The sequence below is a fragment of the Schistocerca piceifrons genome, chromosome 1 (genome assembly GCF_021461385.2).
Source record: "Schistocerca piceifrons isolate TAMUIC-IGC-003096 chromosome 1, iqSchPice1.1, whole genome shotgun sequence".
Classification (NCBI taxonomy): Eukaryota; Metazoa; Arthropoda; class Insecta; order Orthoptera; family Acrididae; genus Schistocerca; species Schistocerca piceifrons.
The window spans coordinates 649151527-649177004 of record NC_060138.1 but is presented as its reverse complement, the minus strand read 5'-3'; the positions used below and the strand labels follow the sequence as shown (position 1 = coordinate 649177004).

General features: G+C 40.8%; 1 protein-coding gene across 1 annotated transcript in view; it reads right to left on the bottom strand.

The window, feature by feature from the left end:
- Window positions 1–7334: 7334 nt before the first annotated feature.
- The window catches only part of LOC124760798, a 138455-nt gene continuing 120311 nt past the window's right edge, over window positions 7335–25478 (bottom strand). The window contains exons 14-15 of the mRNA XM_047249108.1: window positions 13609–13656; window positions 7335–8167 (exon numbers count right to left, since the gene is read on the bottom strand). Of these exons, the coding sequence (XP_047105064.1) occupies window positions 8134–8167; window positions 13609–13656 (82 nt within the window). The 3' untranslated portion in view covers window positions 7335–8133. The remainder of the gene's footprint in view (window positions 8168–13608; window positions 13657–25478) is intronic.

Below are 25478 nucleotides of genomic sequence, written 5' to 3'. Positions count from 1 at the left end.
GGTAAATTAGCATATTTCCAAGTAACGGTCGCAACTACTGCCTTTCTTACGTAGAGAGTGGAATGAATTTCTCGGGAAGCAGTCTTTGCCATTGTAAGCAGATATTACCTACTGCAGACTCAAGTCACTGAATGTGGGAAGAATCATCGAGATCCTGTGTCTGCCGAAAATACATTCCTTAAAATGGGCACTAACTCCTTGTTAAAGATCACAAATATGTCAAAGTTTTTTATTCATTTATTCGAAAGCAGCTGTCGTTTATAGTCTGACTTTTATATCTCAACATGTATATTTTGCTTAACATCCAAGATAGCCTGCTATCCCTTCTGGGACCAAGTTAGCTACTTTTGGATGTCTTGATAATTAAGGGAAGGCGGGGAAAGACAGGGAGGTGGGATAAGGCGGGGAAGGGCTATAAGCTACAGTCAGAGTGCTGCCGTCTGTGGATAGCTACGTCAACATCATCAATACACAGGTCCCAGTGTGTTAACATTGCTGAACCTTAGTTTTGCGGCGGTTTCTGTGAGCATTGCGAGGTACGTACAATTGTTATACTGATTTGCAATGTTTTACATCTTTCGAGGTCCTAAATCGTGTTTCGTGAACGTTTGTCCAGACTGTATATACAGCACTGAATAGTACGTCTTATTAACAGTTAACTGCTGTGTCAGTAGTCAATGTTCACTAAATAGTGTTCATGTAGGCGTAACATAACCAGACAGCATGATAGGGGGCAAGACGGGGTGGGACAAGATGGGGAGCTTCCCCTTCTTGCCCCTACTATTTGTCCAACCATTACGTTCTTATCGTCTCATGTGTTTACCTCGCTGAGGGTTCTGAACACGTACATTATACGTTGAATACAATTGTAAATACAATGGCATTCGTTATTCCAACGTTTCCTAATTAATTACAAAGTATGCCTTAGGCTATATGGTGAATAAAAATACACAAAACGTGCAAAGTCAGTATTCTTGCTATGCTTTAACGACTGACAATTGGAAATATGGTATTTACTATATAATATAGATTACCAGGAATGATTTGACTCAATAGTACATTCCATGTGTTTTATTTCAGATGGTTCGCAAGTATCGGCAGCAAACGTCTAGGCAAGATTGCTCATTGGCGTCAATGGAAGGCGCCGTAAATGCTGTTATAGAAGGTCATATGGATTTTTTCAGGGCTGCTCGACAGTTCAACGTGCCACAGACAACGACTGAACTACATGTGGCAAAGAAACGTTCTAATCCTGGCTATACAGTGTGTTTACCCCAGAACAAGAGGCATAACTTAAAGACTACTTAACACAGATGAAAGGACAATATTTTGGCCAAACACTTAAAGAACTTTGTGAACTTGCTTTTCAGCTAGCTGAAAGAAACAACATCAAACATCCATTTAATACTGCAGCCAAATCTGCTGCAAGAGATTGATTTAATGGGTTTCTTGCACGAAATCCTACCTTAACAACACGAAAACCAGAGGCCACATCAATCGCACGAGCAATGGGGTTTAATCGAGTTGTTGTAGATCAGTTTTTCGATCTGTTAGAAAGTCAATTAGATACATTCAAGTTTAAGGGAGACAGAATTTTCAATTGCGATGAGACTGGTTTAAACAGTCATTCCAAAAGGTCACACAAAGGTGGTTGCTTTGAAAGGGCGCAGACAGCTGAAAGCAGTTACTTCAGCAGAAAGAGGCCAGACTGTGACTGCAGAAATCTGAGTTTCAGCGTCGGGTTGCTGCGTACCACTTATGTTAAATTATCCTCGAAAACGAATGCAACAAACGTTTGAGACTGGCCTGCCCCCTGGTGCCTGAGTAGAAGTCCCAGAAACTGGTTGGATGACGAAAGAACTATTTTTGACTTGGTTTAAGAAGTTTATTGCATTTACTGTAGCGTCAAAGGAAAGACCAATACTTCTCATATTGGACGGCCACAAAATGCACACCAAGAATTTAGAACTAGATGTGGCCCGCGAAAATGGGGTTGTCTTGCTGTGTTTTCCGCCGCACTGCTCACACCGTCTTCAACCATTGGACGTGGCATTTATGAAACCTCTCAGTAAATTATACGAAGATGAAGTAAGATCGTGGCTTCGCACCCAACCTGAAAAAGTTGTTACACTGCATAACATCGCAAGTTTATTGGGCAAAGCCTTCATTCATTCAGCTACAATGTATACAGCAGTGAACGGGTTTCGGAAAACAGGCATTTGGCCTGTAAACAGAAATGTGTTTCAAGAAAGTGATTACCTTCCCTGTTCAACTACAGACATTCATCAAGCTCACACATCTGAAGTTACAGAAACGGAAGACCAATTACCAGAGATGTTGTCAAGACGTAAAACACCTCAATAATTAACAACTGACGATCAAGCCTCTGTTTCGTCTAACTTTCAGGTTACCAACCCTGAAATGGTGTTAGCTATTCCAAAGGTGGATAAAAAAAACCAAAAGGAAACCATCTAACAAGCGTGGAAAACCCGTTTTAACCGAATCTCCTTATAGGAGTGAACTATCTGAAGAAATTAAACGAAAAGGAGTCCCCAAACGTGCTGCATGTAAACGAAAACTCTTCTCAAAGACGTTTAATAAACCTGGGATACCGCCAAAAGGACATAATGACAACGAAAATGTGACGAACGTTACTGACGTCTTAACCACCCCTTCATGCTCAAGGGATAATAAACTGAGGTCGAATGACAACGAGGAAGAGAGTGAAGAATGTTTATACTGCTATGACTTCTCTGAATGAGGCTGGATACGGTGTATTACCTACGGACGCTGGGCCCACGACACTTGTGCAGGGATAGAAAGTAATGATGACGAGGCTGTCCACACTTGTGTACTATGTGAAAGTAAGAGGCCTAAATAAAACGTAATACCTGATTCTACAACTCGCAGAACCATGTTTCGAAACCTTAACGTCACATGATTTCGTTATTCCAGTCCTTACTTAAGGTTTAGAGATGAATTCATGCTAGTTCCCCATCTTACCCCACATATGGGGCAAGATGGGGAATTGGTAGTTTATGTTTCAAATCGAGATATTTCTAACTAAATCTAACAAGTTTGCAGGTTTCTTTGCATGCTATTGTAATTCAGTGGTTAAGTAAACAAATGATAATCAAACCTACTTGAATTTATTTTTCTCCCTTTTTTAAGGGTTTAAAGTTAGCTTCTCCATCTTGCCCCGCCTTCCCCTACTTACCAAACGTCATTCCTCCTCAGAAGAGGCAACGTGCTTAGAGGATAGTTTTTCTTATTTTGGTCATTTTATTCATAAATCAAGCCCTTCTTGCATTGATAGAATAGCTGAAGTATTTCGAAACAAATTTCTAATTTCCATTTGTGAAATATATGACCATTGTAGTGTGGATTCTTTTGTGTATAAACCCTCCAACTAAGAACTGAACGCTACAATTTGAATTAGCGGACCAGTGAGCTAAACACTCTCAGTACTAGTACGTACATCTTACCGCAGTTATTTGGTGCTTATCTCACTTTTTCGTGGTCTGGTCTTCCAAAGGTCTTTTCACTTCATGCACACTGAGGTAAAAAAAGTCATGGGAAAGCATTATGCGCATATTCAGATGGTGGAAGTATTGCGTACACACGGTCAGATGGGTAGTGCACTAGCGGAACTGTTATTTTCACTCAGGCGATTAACGTGAAAAGCCTTCCAACGTGATTTTGGCCGCACGACGGGAATTAACAGATTTTGAACGTGGAATGATAGTTGAAGCTAGATGCATGGGACATTTAATTTCGGAAATCGTTAGGGAACTTAATGTTTCGAGATCCACAGCGTCAACGAGCCGAGAATATCAATTTTCAGACATTACCTCCCATCACGGACAACGCACTGGCCGACAGCCTCTTTTTTCTTTCTTTTCCTTTTTTAACGGCCAAGAGCAGCAGTGTTTGCCTAGAGCTGTCAGTGCCAACAGACAAACAGCACGGCGTGAAATAACCGCAGAAATCAATGTGGGACGTACGAAGAACGAATCCTTTAAGACAGTACGGTGAAATCTGGCGTTAATGGGCTATGGCAGCGGATGGCCGGCGAAGAGTGCTCTTTCTAACAGCACAACATTAACTGCAGTGCCTCTCCTGGGCTCGTTACCATATCGACTGGCAACTGGATGACTGGAAAACCGTTGCCTGGGTTGAAGAGTTCAGATTTCAGTTGTAAGAACGTATGGTAGAGTTCGAGTTTGATGAAAACCTCACGAAGCATGGATCCAAGTTGTCAACAAGACACTGTGCAAGATGGTGGTGGCTCCAAAATTATTTGGGTTGTGTTTCCATGGAATGGACTGGGTTCTCTGGTCTATCTGAACCGATCATTGACTGGAAACTGTTACATTCGGCTACTTGGAGACCATTTGCAGCCATTCATGGACCTCATGTTTCTATTCAAATATGGAATTTTAATGAATGACAATGCACTGCGTAATGCACTGAATGACTTGGCCGCCTATCGAACATTATGCAACATAATCGGAACAGCAGTTCGTGCACAAAATCCTTCACCGGCAATACTTTGGCAATTATGGACGGCTATAGAAGCGGCTGACTCAGTATTTCTGCAGGGGGCATCCAACTACTTGAATCCATGCCACGTCGAATTGCTACACTACGCCGAGGAAAATGAGATATCCCATCTCTTTTTCACCTCAGTGTATATTTTGTTGACTTATTTGTAATATCCTGAAATGAGTCGCGTCGTCTTTCATAGCAGATTGATTTGAGAACCTGGCTGTTGTATTTTCATCCGTTTGCTTCCCTACAGTATCACACAGTAAATATGTTCGTTCAACAAGGCAATTCACCATCCCATCATTTTCGATTTTTCAGTTGCCTGACGAGCTTAAAAAAACTTCCATTGACATAACATTTCTTGTTCGTCATCTCCTCCTCCCCCCCCCCCCCCCGCCCCCACCCTCCATGTGCCAATCGTTAAATGTACCTAGCCACATAACTGAGGACGCATAGAATAAGCCGATGGACTGTAGGCTTAATAGAGCCCTCGTTTCTTGTCGTTTCTTGTTTCTTTGGGAGAATCTTTCGATTGGTAACAGATTCCCTTGTATTCTGTGAGCTTGCAACATCTTGGAATATCAAGACGTCGCCATGAGGTCTGGATAGGTTGCTACATTCCATAGGAGCGATATCACTACTCTATTTATGTGTATGGGAATAGAAACAGACTAGGCATTAGATATACACGTCATATTGCTGTACTTACTTGGAATGATGAAACTGACAAAGAATCCCTTCACTGCGAGGTCGCGAGTTCAATCTTAGGTACGCTCTTTTGAAATTTTTGTGTTAACACTTATTAGACAGGAAAAATATTAGCTGCTAATGACTCACCATGTGCAGCAGGAAAGCGGCAGAAAATGAGTGTCCGGGAGGTGCAGAGAACAACTTTCTCTGGGATGTATATACCACATTTCACAAAATGGACATCGTCAACATTCAAGAAACGTTCAAAACGAACAATTAACTTGCACTATGAACAACGAATGAATAGTTTTCTCTGAAGATGTACAATTTTTATATGTAGACAAGGAATCAAGAAAACGCAAGTTGTTTTGATTGGCTACTGGCTCACACCATAATTGTACTTCTCTTACGCCCATTTTCCCTCTCTTGCTTGCTATGTCATAAATATTCCCTACTGCCCTTGCAATATCACGCACACGTGAAAGAATCGTAGATGGCAGAGCGTCTTCAACTTTTCGCAGAACAATAAATAACTTTCCAGCCAGTTTACTATCCAGAGTAGCAATCGACATATTTGTACACGAATGCGTTAAGGAATCGATGTTAAGCCGCGCGTTGGAGGTTGGAGTCCTCCGTCGCTCTCATGGGCATGAGTGTGTGTATTGTCCATAGTGTAAGTTAGTTTAAGTTAAATTAAGTAGTGTGTAGGCTTAGGGACCGATGACCTCAGCAGTTTGGTCCCATAAGACCTTACCACAAATATCCAATTTCCAGAGTTATTTAATCTTGATACAACTCTCTTGGTATCTCTAATTTCCAGGGTTCCTTTCACATGCATTTCCTCTTCAAATGCCGATTGGTCTGAATTGAAAACAAATTCCTTTCTTAAGTTTGGGATAAGTTTATTTATCTCGCCTACAAATTTTTGTACCGATTCCGCAGTTTGCTGTGCATCGTTATGCTGACGCTTTGTTTGAGGTTTCGTTATCCTACGTCTTCGAGTTCTGTAGCACTGTTTGAAGTTATGCAGCCATCCACTGCTTCCCTCGAAATCACTGTAATATATGTCGTGCGAGATCTGATGTGCGCATCCTGTACATTGTATCGAGTATCCTTGAAACGTGCAAACACGAGTTTTTGTAATAAGTGTGCCTTGTCTTCTCTTGAATATCTGTAGTTTTTCTCATGAACTACACGGTAATGGTTCAAATGGCTCTGAGCACTATGGGACGTAACTTCTGAGGTCATCAGTCCCCTAGAACTTAGAACTACTTAAACCTAACTAACCTAAGGACATCACACACATCCATGCCCGAGGCAGAATTCGAACCTGCGCCCGTAGCGATCGCACGGTTCCAGACTGAAGCGCCTAGAACCGCTCGACCACAGCCATGGGAACATTGCTGCGGACTTATTAGAAATCTGTTGATACTTGTTTTTATACTGTGCTGCGGATGATCTTCCATGTTACATAGTTATATTTAGTACCCATTCCTTGGATGACGGCTGACCTTTACTACGTTTAATTGGAGACCAGATTTGTAGCTCCCTGTCTGACAAGAGCGATGAACTACATGGCTAGCACCTGTTTCAGTATCATTTTCACTTGTTAAGCAGGTATCGTCATCATCGTACTCCTGATGTACGATGTCCGCAGAGTGGAAAGTATTCGTCATCACACAGTCCACTGACTCATCTTGCAGAAACGCTAGTATTTCATCTGCCATTTCTTTCTCACTCTGCGATATTCCTTGTGTTCCTTTCTGATAAAACGTAGACTTCAGTAACTGTTGTTGTAGATGTAATGCTATGTTTGCTTTGTTTATCGACTGTTGGGTTACTTGTCGACTAAGCAGCTCAACTATGCTCTGTAGCCTCATGCCGTACTCACTCCTACAATTCCATCCCCTGTCGCTGTTAGCAGCCAATATTGTGATTGCATGGCATACAAGATGTGGAGCATCGAACGCCGTAAACATCATTGGCCTTCTGCGACTTCGCACTCAAGGGGTTCCTTTTGAGATGCAAGTTAAATCCTGTGGCTAAGGCAAATAACAGAGAAGAGAATATTAAGGCGAAAATCACAGAATACCGAGAAATTTTTTAAGCATCTGTTTATTTTGTAGCTGCAATAATTCAATAATTACAAGCAGATATAAGAAGTTCATCTACATATGTCTTTTACAAATGAGAAAAACATACATGTAGAAGTCAGATAAATCTTTTGTTAAAATGCTTACTCACAAAAATGTGACTGAGTAGCAAAAACAAGTACACATTAACAATTCCCCTATCTACGAAGAACACAAAACAAGTACACATTAACAATTCCCCTATCTACGAAGAACACATCACTTTGTGTTGTAAATAACTACTGCTAAGACTATGTGACTCATGAGATAAATGTGAAAGTCTTTCTACGGAGGAGAAAGAAATTTTCATGGAGGCACAAAGAGAATCCACCGCAATAATTAGTTTTACTTTAGCAGCGTAAATACGGCCAGGAAAGTGATAAAGCGTATATATAAGCTGGACTAAAATAACAGGAACCTTGGCAGCTGCACCAATACGAATTGCAAAACATCTGCAACGTTACATACGCCTCTGTTAGGCATATATATATATATATATATATATATATATATATATATATATAGTTACATGGTATTTCACTCTTATTACTCCAAATAACAAGGACCCATTAGTTGTAGATATGTAGAAGATATGCGAAGTACTCGCCGAAGTTCAAAACAAAGGAGAGAAATGTACGCTCGCCGTGGAAGCTTTCTGTCCCGTATCCCATACAGTGTTAGGAGGTACGGCGAACGCCGCTTTGAAGATCAGTCTCAACGTAAGCCGGCTGACAGCTGAGCTGCGCCTTTGATGGAGGAGCGGTCACCAGCCGTCTTGTTGTTGTTGCTGTCCACCCCTGCGAACAATAAACGAAACCCAAGGTAGGACATGACGTACACGTGTGTGTGTGTGTGTGTGTGTGTGTGTGTAAATATTAGACTTACTACGTGCTTCAAAAAAAGGGGGAGAGAGATAGAGAGAGAGAGAGCGAGAGAGAGAGAGAGAGAGAGAGAGAGAGATGAAACAATAACACTTAAAAGTAATGGTAACGGAACATCGCAGCCGTATCTTCAAACTACGAGTATTTATCATTCAGACCATTAGTTTCGACGCTACATTTGCGTCATCTTCAGGTTCTACTGCCAACCAAACAAGTACAGGGTTATTACAAATGACTGAAGCGATTTCACAGCTCTACAATAACTTTATTATTTGAGATATTTTCACAATGCTTTGCACACACATACAAAAACTCAAAAAGTTTTTTTAGGTATTCACAAATGATCGATATGTGCCCCTTTAGTGATTCGGCAGACATCAAGCCGATAATCAAGTTCCTCCCATACTCGGTGCAGCATGTCCCCATCAATGAGTTCGAAAGCATTGTTGATGCGAGCTCGCAGTTCTGGCACGTTTCTTGGTAGAGGAGGTTTAAACACTGAATCTTTCACATCACTATGCGTGAAACTTGCCCGCACGCGTTCAACCGTTTCTTCGCTCACTGCAGGCCGCCCCGTTGATTTCCCCTTACAGAGGCATCCAGAAGCTTTAAACTGCGCATACCATCGCCGAATGGAGTTAGCAGTTGGTGGATCTTTGTTGAACTTCGTCCTGAAGTGTCGTTGCACTGTTATGACTGACTGATGTGAGTGCATTTCAAGCACGATATACGCTTTCTCGGCTCCTGTCGCCATTTTGTCTCACTGTGCTCTCGAGCGCTCTGGTGGCAGAAACCTGAAGTGCGGCTTCAGCCGAACAAAACTTTATGAGTTTTTCCACGTATCTGTAGTGTGTCGTGACCATATATCAATGAATGGAGCTACAGTGAATTTATGAAATCGCTTCAATCATTTGTAATAGCCCTGTACTTCCAGTCATTGGCTCTTTTACCGTAGGGCCCATACAGTAACTAGATGTCGTGAACCGCTGTTCATCATGAGTGTATATCTCGAACGTATAGTCACTACAAAGGGGACTACACGTTAGGAATATACACTCCTAATGATTAGGCCCATCCGGTCAAGGCACAGTTCCGAAGAATATATTGTTCTGCGACTGGTAGCTTTCTAGAAGGTAGTGGAGTGGGAGGCCAGTCGCAAATACAAATCTCTGTTGTCTCGTGGGAAGGAATTCTTCCCCCTTTCTGTAAGGGTGATGTGCGACTTCTTAAAAATAGCGGAGAGAAATTTCATAAGGTACCCTTAAAAAAAAAAAAAAAACTAACACAATGCGAGTCAGCACGCCATTGTCTGAGAATATCGTGTGCGGGAATTAGCATACTGGCTGCAGTAAAGACTTAACTGAAGACTGGGAAACTGACAATTGTTTAAAAACTTTAGGCGTGTGAAGACACCAGAATGCTTAAATTTATAAAACTTTTGCCAGATGGGGAGTTAGTTGTTAAAAATAATATCTTTGACCAATGTTTAGTGGAGCCTTTCCATTGGGAAAAGAGAATTAAGTTGATTTTGCGGAGGGCAGGGAGATGAGTCTACTCTCGTTCAGTACAGTGGAGTCTGAGCCTTCAGCCTGGGTGGAACACAGTCGTGGTGTCTCGACGGCGAAACGAGATCCAGCGACCGATGTGCTACTGTGGGCAGCTGACCACATTGCTCGCAACTTCCCGTTGTGCAGTATGCACAGTATGGTAAAAACTTGCAGCATGAGAGGGTGGGAAATGAGCGTTATTAACTGTTTGTGGACGTATTCTACACTTTTTCTTAAGTGACTGAGGGCTCATCCATGATCAGGTCAGTTATGTTATTTTTCTTGCGGAACTGGAGCCATTAATTAGCACCCATCGTGATCATATCTTTCAATAGATGCCTTGTGAGATGATGGCCATTCCCGTTCTCCCATCCCACACAGAATTTTCCAAGATATTCAGTTGTTCGTTTATATTTGTTCAAAGTTTGTTAACGTTAATTTTATTGTTCTCTGTGCTTTATCGATTTCAGTAACATTTTGTCATTAGCTTACATTCAATTGCATGGTAACAGAAAATACTATAATAAATTGCGATTATATGTATTTATATGGCGTCTACATCTTGTTCGATCCAGCGGCCATATAACTTATCGTTGAAAGGTCTTAATGACATAGTTGTATTTGGGCATTGAAATGTATCACTGATAACAGGTGTAAATTTGTGACGAACCACGACTCGAAACTGGATTTCCCTCTTTAAGCGAGCTGTCGCCTAACCCTCTCGGCCATCCTAGCACGCTTCTCTTCCGACCCAAATTCCCAGCCTGTTAGTCACTACTGACGCTGCGCCAGCTACCCATGAAGCCCTCACTAGCAGTCTCTGATTCCCGTATATACACAAATATCAATAAGGTGACGTCGACGAACGATTCTGTTTTTCAGTGCGGATCTTTAGCTTACGACAAATAATGGAGAAGTGTTATGAGTGGAACAGGGAATTGTATCTAGGCTTTATAGATCTAGAAAAGGCATATGACCGGGTTCCTAGGAGGAAGTTATTGTCTGTTCTACGAGATTATGGAATAGGAGGCAAACTTTTGCAAGCAATTAAAGGTCTTGACATGGATAGTCAGGCAGCAGTTAGAGTTGACGGTAAACTGAGTTCATGATTCAGAGTAGTTTCAGGGGTAAGACAAGGCTGCAACCTGTCTCCACTGTTGTTCGTATTATTTATGGATCATATGTTGAAAACAATAGACTGGCTGGGTGAGATTAAGATATGTGAACACAAAATAAGCAGTCTTGCATATGCGGATGACTTAGTTGTGATGGCAGATTCGATTGAAAGTTTGCAGAGTAATATTTCAGAGCTAGATCAGAAATGTAAGAACTATGGTATGAAGATTAGCATCTCCAAAACGAAAGTAATGTCAGTGGGAAAGAAATATAAACGGATTGAGTGCCAAATAGGAGGAACGAAGTTAGAACAGGTGGACGGTTTCAAGTACTTAGGATGCATATTCTCACAGGAGGGCAACATAGTGAAAGAACTGGAAGCGAGGTGTAGCAAGGCTAATGCAGTGAGCGCTCAGCTACGATCTACTCTCTTCTGCAAGAAGGAAGTCAGTACCAAGACTAAGTTATCTGTGCACCGTTCAATCTTTCGACCAACTTTGTTGTATGGGAGCGAAAGCTGGGTGGATTCAGGTTACCTTATCAATAAGGTTGAGGTTACGGATATGAAAGTAGCTAGGATGATTGCAGGTACTAGTAGATGGGAACAATGGCAGGAGGGTGTCCACAATGAGGAAATCAAAGAAAAACTGGGAATGAACTCTATAGATGTAGCAGTCAGGGCGAACAGGCTTAGATGGTGGGGTCATGTTACACGCATGGGAGAAGCAAGGTAACCCAAGAGACTCATGGGTTCAGCAGTAGAGGGTAGGAGGAGTCGGGGCAGACCAAGGAGAAGGTACCTGGATTTGGTTAAGAATGATTTTGAAGTAATAGGTTTAACATCAGAAGAGACACCAATGTTAGCACTGAATAGGGGATCATGGAGGAATTTTATAAGGGGGGCTATGCTCCAGACTGAACGCTGAAAGGCATAATCAGTCTTAAATGATGATGATGATGATGATGATGTACACGATTCCTGATTTCTTAGGATACCCGGACGGTTAAGGTGACCGCTCGCGTAAGGCGAGAAATCAGGGTTCGAGTCCCGATCAGGCACAAATTGACCTGTTACCACCGATACATATCCTGTTACCACCGATACATATCAGTTCCCAAATGAGGCTAAATCTCATCAAAAACTTCGAACGAAAAAATGGGCTTAATATTGGACCAGTTATTCACTTTGTTAGTTATATGATCCCCTTTGTAATTATCTGTTGTTTAATATTTTCATACCGTTATTCTGTTGCAACATTTTTTTTCTTTAAGGCATCTGAGTCTATGGGAAGCCATTTTTCTTTCGGGTGGTCCACCCGGAGGGGATCATTGCGAGAGCCGAAAGGGGATGTCAAGAGCTCCGTTGTTGTCTCTCAGAATTCGTCATTATGGACAATCATGTCTGCACTTAGTAAGGTACTGAGAGGTCAGTTCGACTATTTCTTAGTTGATGGGATGGGTGTGTGGTCGTCCCCTAAGCTTTAACGTAGTCACTTAACATTAAAAATCCATTGCAAATCCGATACCTTTAATTTGCCAGGTCTTTGTAGTAGCAACTGGAGGCAAGCACGTTGCAAAAGGTACACCCGAAGTGTCAGTGGACCAATTGATACCGTTTCGAAACGTCTATTATCAATAAAGAATTGACTTGCAAGTGAGCTTTCTTCGCTACGCCATGGACTGTAAGAAATCTTAGTGGATAGAATCTGATACGAGAGTGTGAAATGCAGCTATTAGGAGATATAAATGTAGCGTTTTAAAAGGTAGCTTGCAAGCGTTAACGCAAATGGAAGAGGGATGGAGAGTTACAGTGACAGATAGGAAATTGGAAGAAGGCTCTCGGTTCATAATAGGAATGTATATCTCCATAGCAATGTCACTTATGATTCAAATAAGTTAAGCGTGTTTTAATTACGTAAAAGCTTCTTCATAAACCGTAAACAGAATCTGCTAATTGTTCACTGAAGCTGCTGTTATCTAGAGGAAATAAACAGCACTGAAGAACTGTTATCCTTCTGCAATGACACGTCTCTAGAGCTTGCAGTGACATCATCTCCTGCTTTCCCACGTCTCGATTCCGCATAAAACTGTGCTCCAGGCGTACTCCTACAGAAACCTCTTCGTCAACTCCACTCCAGCAACTGACACATAGCTCTTTAGCTGCAGAATTTTTTTTGTTTTGTTTGCCTACGTCAAGCTACTTCAGATACGCTCTTTGCCTCAGTCATACTTTAAAAGCTTGTAATATTTCTTCCAGAAAGGATTACTCTTTCACTTTTATCTTCTCCTGTGGATACCCCAATTTATAAGTCTAGCACGCGCTAGTTATCCAAATTAAATGTTCTAAAAATTAAAGAACTGAACTAAATCAGAATTGCAGACACAATATTTTGGTGCCAGAAACGTGTGTTGAGGCGTTCTGGTGCTCATCGTGGAGCTAAGACACTACAGGTCTTCACACCACAAAGAATGTTTGACAAGTTCGCAGGAATGTAGCGGAATCATTATTCTGACTACTACTGTCATCCACACAGCTTGGCAGTGGGCACTTCTTCCTAAGTCGGAACAGTGAATCGAACAAAATTTGATTAGTGCGACACAGTGATCCTCAAAACATTAAAGTATAGTTCAGTGTTTGATAATCATTTGTTATCCGAGAATGCGGCACATATAGGCGCTTGCAGAGCGACTTACCCTGGTGTGTTCCAGTTGTCCGGAATGTCCACAGTCTCGGATGGACTCCTGCAACAGTCACACCACCTCTCGTTCACTGTGCGCCCAGACACAGATTCCTGTCTAGCAACAACAGGTCTATGCGCTCAACTGATAACAAAGCGCCTGTTACAGAGTGCCGATTAGTGACAGGTTGCGAAGAGCGTTCTGCGCCGACTATAGTTTTACCTTGCGAGTAAGCGTTCTAGCATTTCCACATGAAGCTTGTATTTGTACGTAGCATACCATGTAATACAATCGAATGGTAAACTCACATTTACCTTATAAATAACTAAGTAGTTTCTACCAAGCCCTCTATTTCAGTTTCAATTTTTCAATGTGTGGACCTAGTTTACATTAGCAGTCTGACAAACAAAGGAAATCAACATTGCGCTTACACGGAGCAATTGTAATTATCTTTGGCAGGTTGTTAGTCTCTACCTGACCAAAGATTTGCTACTATCCAACAGCCCACAAAAGCACAGTAATTCTTCGATAAATTAACAGTAGTTTTTAAGTAAGGAACTAGGTCTTAATATCCTTACACCTGACCACTCCATTGTTACACATTGCATTATCAAATACTCGTAATGTATCATCTGACGAGAAGCTGAAAAAAATGCTCGTCTCTGTCAACTTTCCGTTGTCATATGTATCTTCGACTCTTGTCTGGACTTTTCGTCAATTTTTGAAACTCAGACATCATCAATGCACTGCATCTTCCACAGTATCAACAGAAAGAAGAAAAAATATTCTTAGTATCACATACGAGAACAAAATATCAGCTGTACGCAAATCTCAGACAGCCACGTAAACATCAGTATGCGGTACTAGTATGTGATACTAAGATATATATTTTTTCTGTTAATATTCTTCTGTTTATTTTTCTGTTAACAATTTTATAAATATTAATACCATAATATCAAAACTGCACAAATTATTATGCAAAATTTCTTTACATGTTGTCGGACAGAAAATAAATCAACCCACTGACAATTGCGAAATTTCACCAAAACATATTTGGGCGACGAACAAGCTTGCTCAAGGCAAACTCGCATTTCCATAATTACACATTAGAGACAAACTCGGACAAAAAATGACTTCAGGCACAAAATGATTTGTAGGAAACTGTTTGCCGCGTTGAAGGAACAGCCAAGGCAGTATATGTAAATAGCTGCGGCAAATGAAAATTAAAAATTGTTTGAGGAACCGAGCTTCAGTGGACTTATCTATACTCCATAGCGTCCTCTATTCCCGAATAGCAATTACATACCAAGACAGTAGGGTAACTCCATATTTCAAACCTACATTGTCCTTTGAAATAAAAAACAGTTCCGGAGGACTACATAGGTAGAAATGTAACTCTCTTAATGATATTATGAAACAAATGATGCAACAGTTATGTGATAAATCAGAACCCTAACGATAAACATTGCGACGTTAGTTAGCGTTGTTCTTAGAGCTTTATAATCTTCAGTGCCTTGTTAGAGTAGTCCATTCTGTTTTCTACATGTATCATCTTTAGATGTAGGATTTCTACGTCGCAGTGTGAATGCGAGGTACACCGAATTTTTTGACACGCGTGTAGAGGAAATGTTTCCAGTGACCCACTATACTTGCTGAAGATACATACAATGTTATAAGCCTTTGCGTTACTGAGGAAGTACTGACAGTGCAAAAGAGTCGAGATGGTGGTTCAAATGGTTCTGAGCACTATGGGACTCAACTGCTGTGGTCATCAGTCCCCTAGAACCTAGAACTACTTAAACCTAACTAACCTAAGGACATCACACACATCCATGCCCGAGGCAGGATTCGAACCTGCGACCGTAGCAGTCGCACGGTTCCGGACTGCGCGCCTAGAACCGCGAGACCACCGCGGCCGGCAAAGAGTCAAGATGCACTTGTGCTTGGTGTAAGTTGAAGAAAAGAATGTTTTACTCGTATGGGAACGTGGGTATCAGTACGTGGTGTATCAGAATTTTGGTTCCGTGACGCAGGTCACTGGAGTTTGTTTGGCATACCAGTGATGCTGTAGGACTGACCACAAAACCTATTACGAAGCTGTCTCACCTCCTTAATAATCACCTAAGTAACTGCGGATAGCCGCAATTAGCTAAAATTGTTTCCTACAAGATCATTTATACATATCGTAACGATTGTACCATACTTCCTTATGGTACGCCGGACGCCACATTTAAGAATGACGGATTGATCTGTATTGGCTGGGAAGATTTCAATCTAATTTATCATCCGCTACGGTCGCAGGTTCGAATCCTGCCTCGGGCATGGATGTGTGTGATGTCCTTAGGTTAGTTAGGTTTAAGTAGTTCAAAGTTCTAGGGGACTGATGACCTCAGAAGTTAAGTCCCATAGTGCTCAGAGCCATTTGAATCATTTAATTTATCATCTTTTCGGATATTTCTTATGTATGTTCATATTGCTCAGTAGGAGGTGGTGCGCAACAGTATCGCAGGCCGTCTGGAAGTCGGTAAACACGGCATCAACTTGAGCTCCACTGTCTACTTCCTTCTGTACTCATGGATAAACAGAGCAAACTGGGTGTTATGTGATCAGTCCTTGGGGAAACCATGTTGATCGCTGCAGAAAGGTTGTGTCGATCTCAACAACACGCACCAATGCGTGCAGAAAATGTCGTCTACAATTGTACAATAAACGGACGTCGGTGTGGTGTGTAGTTGTGTGCAACTTTCTTATTGTCTGGAACGACTTGCACTATTTTACAGACACTCGGAACGCCGAATGAAGCAAAGTTTCAATTCCTCGCTCAATTATCCGTCATTTCTGCGACTGTCGGAATTGCGAACTGTGGCGAGAAGTATTTTGGTGAAGTAATTTTGGAAGAGGTAATTTTCTACTTCATCCTTAATTTCGTCATTTGTCCTTTGTGCCACCATGCACGCATTCCGACATGTGAATTTAGTTAATTCAGTGGCTTGCTGTAAGACCAGAATTATTTTTTGAGGGTTCAGCAAGTATAGTACCCTCTTTGCGTTCACTCAGTCGAAATATATGCAGCTGTTTGTTGCTTGTAAACCCAATACGTTTTCCTCGACGTGTTGTCTCAAAAACTGCTTGTTAACAAGATTAATTAGCTAAATCCAGAACCAGGCACCTCAGCATATACATAATAATTATTTAAATAAAAATAAAATTTTAATATAATACCTTTTTATATCGTATTAAAAAGTATAAAGTGATTTCTCGTCGCCGCATACAAATTCCCAACCTCTAAAAAGTGTAAAAATTTTCTCCTAGCCAAATTGTGAATTTTTAATAGCTGTGAAAAAATTTGTAAAACATATAACGAAAAGTGTGGGATGCATGCAATAGTTAATAGTTAGGAGCTGAATTATTCATTCATCAATTATCTTTTGCATGCGTCCCACGTTTTTCGTTACAAATCTTACTAATGCTTTCACATCTATTAAAAATTCACAATCAGAAATTTTTAGAAATACCTGTTTGTTGTTAAGTCACTGTGTGGGGTTGGGAGAAATATCTTACACTTTTTAGACCAATATAAAACCGTGGTACATTAAAATTTATTTTTATTTAAATAATTATTTTCAACAGGAGAGATATGCGGTAAATTTAAGGTTTATTTCACTTTCTCTTCACCTAATTCAACTAGAGTATTGCCTCTTCATTTGTATGTCTCGTGAAAAGACCGAGAAGGTAAATATTAGAGAGATTCGAGCTAACACGGAGGATTACAGGCAGCCGTTCTTCCCACAAACCACTCACGACTTAAACAGAAAAACGGGGAAATAGCAGTGACACACAAGTACACATCGCCACACACAAGATGAGAAAGCGTGTTAATATTGCATTGTCATCCGGTTCTGAGCTATGTTGAAGGTTTGATCTCTAGCTCACTAGGAAGTTAATTTAAAACCAGTTGCAAAATTTGTACCGAAAGGACAAACAGACAAGAGAGTTACTTAATAAAATCATACTAAAATGATTCATGTATACATTAAATCCGATTGAAATCGCTCAAGGCATTCTGTGTTACGTTTTTATTTCATCCCTTTTCACCCTCGGGGTGTTGGGCGTTTTATTGTCACAGTAACTTTTTTCCGGCTTGCAGTTCATATGTGTCGCCAGTTTGATAGAAATTGCTTCAAACGCTACAGAGGTCTACCTACAAATTGAATGCGTTGTGGCCCCTCTTTCTGCAGCAGGTAAAAAAAAAAAAAAAAAATTGAAATGAACGTATGGCATCGTTGCCCGGGAGGCCCAACCCGGGGTAGTTCGGCCGTCAAGTGCAGATCTTATTTCAGTCGGCGTCACATTGATGAGGATGAAGACAACACAACACCCAGTCCACGAGTGGAGAAAATCTCCAGCACGGCCGGGAGTCGAACCCGGGCCCGCTTTTACGTAAGACGAGCACGTTTCCACCCAGTTAAGCAGTCGGACTTCTGCAGCAACTGATTTATACATATTGCCCCTGTGACGCAATCTGCTAAGCACAGCCATCTTGCAGGAACTGCAGTTGGACAAGAAGTGGGCGGACTCACACTTCTCTATCACCCAATTTTCAGCCCCAGCCCCTTCTCTATTGCAAGTAGGTGGTCCTTATCCCTGCAGTATTGTATTGTCAGTGTCAAAAATTTCAAGTCTCAAGCTGAGTAAGAAGATAGCTTAAAATCAACTGCAAAATTTATACTGAACAGACAGACAAGAAAGAAACCGAATAGAAAGTGTTAATATTGTGGCCTAGCTGGTTGACAGCTGGTGAAATGGGTTAGCCCTGACATCCAAATATTGCCATTTCTTCGAAATTGGTTACTGGGTTTGGGAGAGTGAAATGTGCTTTAATTCACCTGTTTGAAATACTGCAGTATTAGCAGCATAAATTATTATAGATCCATGTGGAAAACAGTTAATACTGATTTATATGTCATTAATGCAGCTGTAGCTATTATTGGAACGTCATTTAGTAAACATTTACTTACAATTAATCTACGTGGTGAAATAATTATGATATCTTAGACAGTTGCCGAGATATTTGAAGTGAACAGCTTGCCTGAATCAACTTTGATACTGTGTTGGCTTTTGTTGTCCTTTTTCTGGCGCTAAGAGTAAATTTTACATCTAGTAACATTTGGTGGGTTTGTAAAATACTAAATTTCTTGCTAAGGTAATTTGACAGTTGCTTCATGGACGTAAGGTAACATGAACTTTGGGTACGCATGGGATACAAGTAAACTCCATGTGTTTACGATAGATACACTCATTTGCATAATTTGTTTTGTTTATTACTTAACATATAGATTCCGACAGTTGGCCATTATTGCAGGAGGAGTAACGAAATCGCTCAAGGAAATCTTGCACCCAGGTGCTCTCTTCAAAGTGCTAGGGAAACTGCGGTCTCTCTAACGTGGCAGTTGCTTAATGGAAAACTGTGCTTTGTGTCCTTTATAGTAACTTGCAGCGATCATGAGCCACACTAGAGATATTATGTTTTCTTTTTATTAATATGTCTCGTTGTAGCTTCAAAAAAAATGTTGTAAAAATACTTAAAAGTTTTCTCCAATTTACGGAAAAAAGTACTCCTAACCCTGAAAACAGTATTTAAAAATAAGATTCATGTAATTTAAAAAATTCCAGTTTTAAAAAAAGTTAAAAATATTAAGTTTATTGTGAACTTTTTTGGCTACAAAAAACAAAAAGTGCCTTACGCAGTGTTGGAACGGGCGCTGTCACTCGGCGGCGTTTAGTAATAGTCCTTGGAGCTCTTTTCTACCTGCCATCTGCGAACAAAGTAACAACATCTCTGGCGGCTGATTGTAATATCGTCAGCGTTCACACCGAAGCTGCGGAACGGAGCAGCGTACCGAAAGTTTCTGCAGTCGATGTGTGTATGTTATCAGCTGCGACGATGTGCCCCACAACAGCATTTTCGAAAGGAACAGCGGTGAAGGTTTTGTAGACAATACAGCTGCATTTTTTTCTGGGGCTATATTATTTATATTCCTGCGTTATGCTTCGCTGTGGATTCTTGGTTTATTGGTGTAGTGAGTTACCTAAAATTTCTAGTTTCGAAGGAAATGTTGCAACTACGTTGGCAGACTTTACATTTGTATCCTGAAATTTACTTGACAGACTAAATTCTCGCTGTTAGTACTGAGAACTGTGGCAGTGTGGGATTTCTGTAACTGTTCTGTCGGCAAAGTGCTAATCTATGGTGTTTCGAATGGAATCGAACGGAAGATAAAATCATCCGTCGACGTCGAGAAGGAATTATCCCGTCATTCATTTGAGCTGATTTAAAGATATCAGGGAAAAATCACTGTGCCTCATTGCTCGGTTGCTGTTTTAGTTTCGTTTTATGTTTAAGTTACAAGTTGCGTGACCTATCCTTCACTGCCTATATTCGACTGTCGAGTCTCCGAATCTACACGCTTTATGTCACTCTCATTTTCGACGTCTTTAGTTCGTCCCTGTAGTTTTACATCTCGCACTTCTACTCACAGTGACGTTTCTAGGCGATAAAGAGTTATGTTGGCATTACATAATTTCTTCCATAAAAATTGTCTCAAGAAATGCTTTCTTAATCAGTCTCAGAGCCATCTCCCTTTAAAACACTTGCTCTCCTCGCTTCCTCAAAGAAGAAAATATATCTTTGGAAACTTCAGGGAAGCTTACAACTAACAAAATTCAATACAACAATGCTTTTAGGCAATGGATGGAAGCAGGCATATACATGTATGCATGCATGCATGTTGTTGTACTAACATAGCATCACAGAATGAAGACTGTCTCCATTTGCAGGGTTTGGTCACCATTGGAGAGTCGTGGGGTGATATACAAGCTGATCAGAAACAGTGTGAAAACCTCGTGAAGTATTGCCGGGTAGGTTGTACTGAAAAAAAAATATTAGGAAAAAAATTCGACACGTTGCGCCGTTTACAAGTTAATTAGCATTGGAGTTAGCCAATCAGGCCATTGCATGCGCAAAGTGTATTCTTCGTTTGATTTCCCAAAACCGAGTAATCCCTTACAGTAATCTCTTACAAAAATTACGCATGGGACGATGTAATGGTCGAACCCGAGAGAAACACTGAGCTGTCTCGTGCACTGTCATCTATGCTATGAGAAAACTAGAACTTATAATTCTATTTGCGTGTGCAACGGCCTGATTGGCTGACTTCAGTGCTTTAATTCGGAAACGGCGCAACGTGTCGAATTATTTTTTTTTTTTTTTTTTGAACAGTTATTTCTCAGTACAACCTGCCCTACAACTCCTTTACAAGCTTTTCAGAGTGGTTTTGACCATCCTGTGTATGAATAATATCCGCTGGTAGTAGCGCACCATATTTAAATTCCACGTGAAATAACCTAATTTACGCATTTTTTGCAGCAACTATAAAACAATTTGTAACTATAGCATAGGCCTTAGCAGAAAAATCAACTAGAATCACGTGCCGAGAAACACATACGGCTCTTGAGTGTTGTAGTGTACACTGACTACTGGAGCTTTCTTGAAGACCATATCCAGAAATGCTCTCGCGGAAATCTTGCAATGTACAGCGAAATTCAGTTTACCAGTATTGCATAGATAGGTTTACGGTAAAAATTATTGAATAAGGTTCGTCTTCCTTGTCATGTAAAACAGCTGTACTTAATATTGACAGTTTTTTCATTGATCGAAAATTGTGTCCTCTAAATCTAAAAATGGTTCAAATGGCTCTGAGCACTATGGGACTCAACTGCTGAGGTCATTAGTCCCCTAGAACTTAGAACTAGTTAAACCTAACTAACGTAATGACATCACAAACATCCATGCCCGAGGCAAGATTCGAACCTGCGACCGTAGCGGTCTTGCGGTTCCAGACTGCAGAGCATTTAACCGCACGGCCACTTCGGCTGGCCCACTAAATCTCTTTCAACATAAATGATCTGGAAGAAGTAAAGAAAATATAATATTCAGTCAGTTGGAGAGGACACAAACGCGGGTTAGGGAAATTGTATTCCAGCGGGAGTTAGCGTCATTCTACCTAATAATATCATATGCCCTTTCTAGTCTATACGTTGTGAGTCACCATTTTAAACAACTTTCTACTGAATTAACACCTGGCGTATTTGATAAGTAATTGTGGCATTATCATTCTATGTTATTTATAATTGTTACAGCGGGAAATATGTCCCCTCATTTCAGTCTGATAAAATAAAATTAGTAGTGGTGTATGACTTTCGAATGGGGGTTTGATACGCAGTTGCTTCTGACCTAGTATGACTAATATACTGATTGAAAATGTAATACCAGACTCTATCTTTCAAAATCTCAGAAGGAATTTGAAATAAATACAGCATTTATATGTCGGTCGGAAATCGCAATAGGAATATATATTTTCACCGTTCTTACGTAATGAAATTATTACATCTAGCACAGGAAATTACCCATGTCAAATACCTAACAATACTCTCTTACAGAAGAAGTTTATATGATGCTCTGTCTGATCTACAGCTGTTCTGTTTATCCGTCTAATTAAGAGATACAGCTTCCTGGGCCACACTTAATGATAAGAACAAGTTCACAGAACTTGAAGAAGTAAATGAAGAAGTAACATTTAGAAGTCACTTCCACGAGAGTTGGCTCAACCAAAGATATCCCTGTGGTTCTTGCGCTAGGTAAAAAAATACGAGAGCGAGAACGTACAACTAGCACTTAACGATTATATATTCGGAACGGAAGAGGTTTTGCGTTATCAAATATAATGTGAAAGTTGCCGCCTACATTTTCTTTGCTGTAATATAGACATCCACCGAGCGCTGTTCGCTCTTGTTCCCAACAACTTCGGTGTGAACGCTAAATGTGATGTTTTAGCTATCTTTGTAGTGGTATTTATTTCGGATTAATGCATCAAATGGCTTTAAAACTACAATACATTGATATTTTTGTTCTACCTACATAACAGTAGGAATCGCTAGGAACAACCAAGTTTTTTGCATACACGATGGATAAAGAACAACTATTTTGATTTCAGACAACCAACTTCTTCTAAGCTAAAATTATCTATTCTGCGGGATACAGAACTAGAAAGTAAAGGCTAGCAAGTTCTACGTAACTATTTCATTCAATGGTTATAATAGCAAGGCGACTGGTTACGTAATGTGTCATAATTAAGGAGAAACATGGAGGAAGTGTATAGCTTTATTGTTTATTCTTTACCAAAACCCATCTAACGGTTCCTAAAGTTCATTTTTCCTAATGAAATTGGGGGCAATTCAAAAGAGAGTAGTATGACCAGGGAACTTCACGCGTAAAACAATGTGTGTTTGTGTGTGTGTGTGTGTGTGTGTGTGTGTGTGTGTGTGTGTGTGAATGTGTGTGTGTGTGTTTGGCAGAGAAAGAGAGAGAGTAGATCAGCAAGTGGAAACAAACACCCAGCGCGGTGGCGCGGTAGCCTAGTGGAATCGTGGTGGAAGAGACGGAGTGTTCTGCAGGGAAGCGTCCTGGGACCTCTGCTGTTCCTGACCTATATAAATGACCTGGGTGACAATCTGAGCAGTTCTCTTAGGTTGTTCGCAGATGATGCTGTAATTTACCATCTATTAAGGTCGTCCGAAGACCAGTAACAGCTGCAAAGCGATTTAGAAAAGATTGCTGTATGTTGTGGCAGGAGGCAGTTGACGCTAAATAACGAAAAGTGTGAGGTGATCCACATGAGTTCCAAAAGAAATCCGTTGGATTTCGATTACTCGATAAATAGTACAATTCTCAAGGCTGTCAGTTCAACTAAGTACCTGGGTGTTAAAATTACGAACAACTTGAGTTGGAAAGACCACATAGATAATATTGTGGGGAAGGCGAGCCAAAGGTTGCGTTTCATTGACAGGATACTTAGAAGATGCAATAAGTTCACTAAAGAGACAGCTTACACTACACTCGTTCGTCCTCTGTTAGAATATTGCTGCGCGGTGTGGGATCCTTACCAGGTGGGATTGACGGGGGACATCGAAAGGGTGCAAAAAAGGGCAACTCGTTTTGTATTATCACGTAATAGGGTAGAGAGTGTGGCAGATATGATACGCGAGTTGGGATGGAAGTCATTAAAGCAAAGACGTTTTTCGTCGAAGCGAGATCTATTTTGAAATTTCAGTCACCAACTTCTTTTCCGAATGCGAAAATATTTTGTTGAGGCCAACCTACATAGGTAGGAATGATCATCAAAATAAAATAAGAGAAATCAGAGCTCGAACAGAAAGGTTTAGGTCTTCGTTTTTCCCGCGCGTTGTTCGGGAGTAAAATGGTAGAGAGATAGTATGATTGTGGTTCGATGAACCCTCTGCCAAGCACTTAAATGTGAATTGCAGAGTAATCATGTAGATGTAGATGTAGATGTAGAGTTGAAATCCTCATCCTGATTTCGATATAAGTTCTCTAAATACTCTTCTGGCGAATACTGGGATTGTACCTTCGACATGCTCACAAGCGATTACCTCTGATAGAATTTTCTAGCTAAACAAGTAGTTTGTGAAAAACGTCTATGGTAAGTTAGAAACTTTCATTAATTCCACGCGCAAGCAGCAAGATTTTCTTCTGTTCTTGTTAGAATGACCATATCCATTACAAATGGTATAGAAGTAAACAAATAGCGAAAGGCTCCACGCACTCGATGTACCGCTACGTAGAGTGTTATCAATTATTTTAGTATAATCTTAATAATAACTACATAAAGAAAACCATTGTGATTGTCTTACGAAATAATGAAGTGAAATGGTGATTCAGTATTGAATGTTCTAAAACACATGAGCACGTGTAATTTTTAATAGTTTAACTTGGGATATAAATTCGCACTGTAAACGTACGATCATTATATTATAACTGAGCACATCTCGCTAATACCAAATAGTCCAATTCTTGTTAAAACATTTTATTTGCACGTTTCGGGCATGTCCATCATCAAAAAATTAGAGAAAAAATACAGTGTCGTGTTATGCGTTATACATGGCAACATTGTGACTCACTTAGTTGAGCAGTCGAGCACCAGAGCGCCAACGATTATATATATGTATATAATCACACGACTCGACATTCTGGATTAAGTTTTGCTCTGATATTCTCATGACTGACCCTGTCGTAAACTTGTAAATAAAAACTTAGAAATAAATGAACTCTTGTAAGTATGGTTTTGGCGAGACATGGGAAATCATTGTGAAATTTCCACAATAATTCGTCTGCGCAACTGACCGACATCTTCAGTGCGGTGTATATACGACAGTCTGAGAAGGAACTGCGCAGGCGTGAACGCGCCAAATTTGGTAACCAATAGTGCAGATACGCATATAGGCAGCGAAAGAGACAGCTACGCCATCTGCCGGACGATGAACGCACGCGCACACGCGTCATACTGTGCGCTGCCGTCGGCCATCCCAGCGCCAACTTTCCTGAGCCGCCTGCCGAAATATGTGTACGCGCTGGCGGGTGCTCATCCTCGCCGTTGTCAACCGAATATCTGTGCCGCCACCGTAGCGTCATCCCTGCTGCGACCAACAGTTCTTCTTTGTAGTCGCGGTCGCAGCCTCAGTAGTGTGTTCACCGCACCTGAAGATGTGGGTCGGTTGCACCGACGAAATTTTGTGGAAATTTCACGACGACATCCGACGTCTCGCCTGAGAACCATATTTACTAGTCCGTCGGGAAAGCCTCAAGCGACACAAATTGACTCCTATCACTAGTGAATGACAAAAGGACGTGCTCCGTCATTTATTTACAATAGATGTGTTAGTAAGATCAGTGCTGCGTCTTTTGGCACTAATCGGTCATGATAACAAAAGTCCAGCTTATACAAGGTCACAACATACCATCACAAACA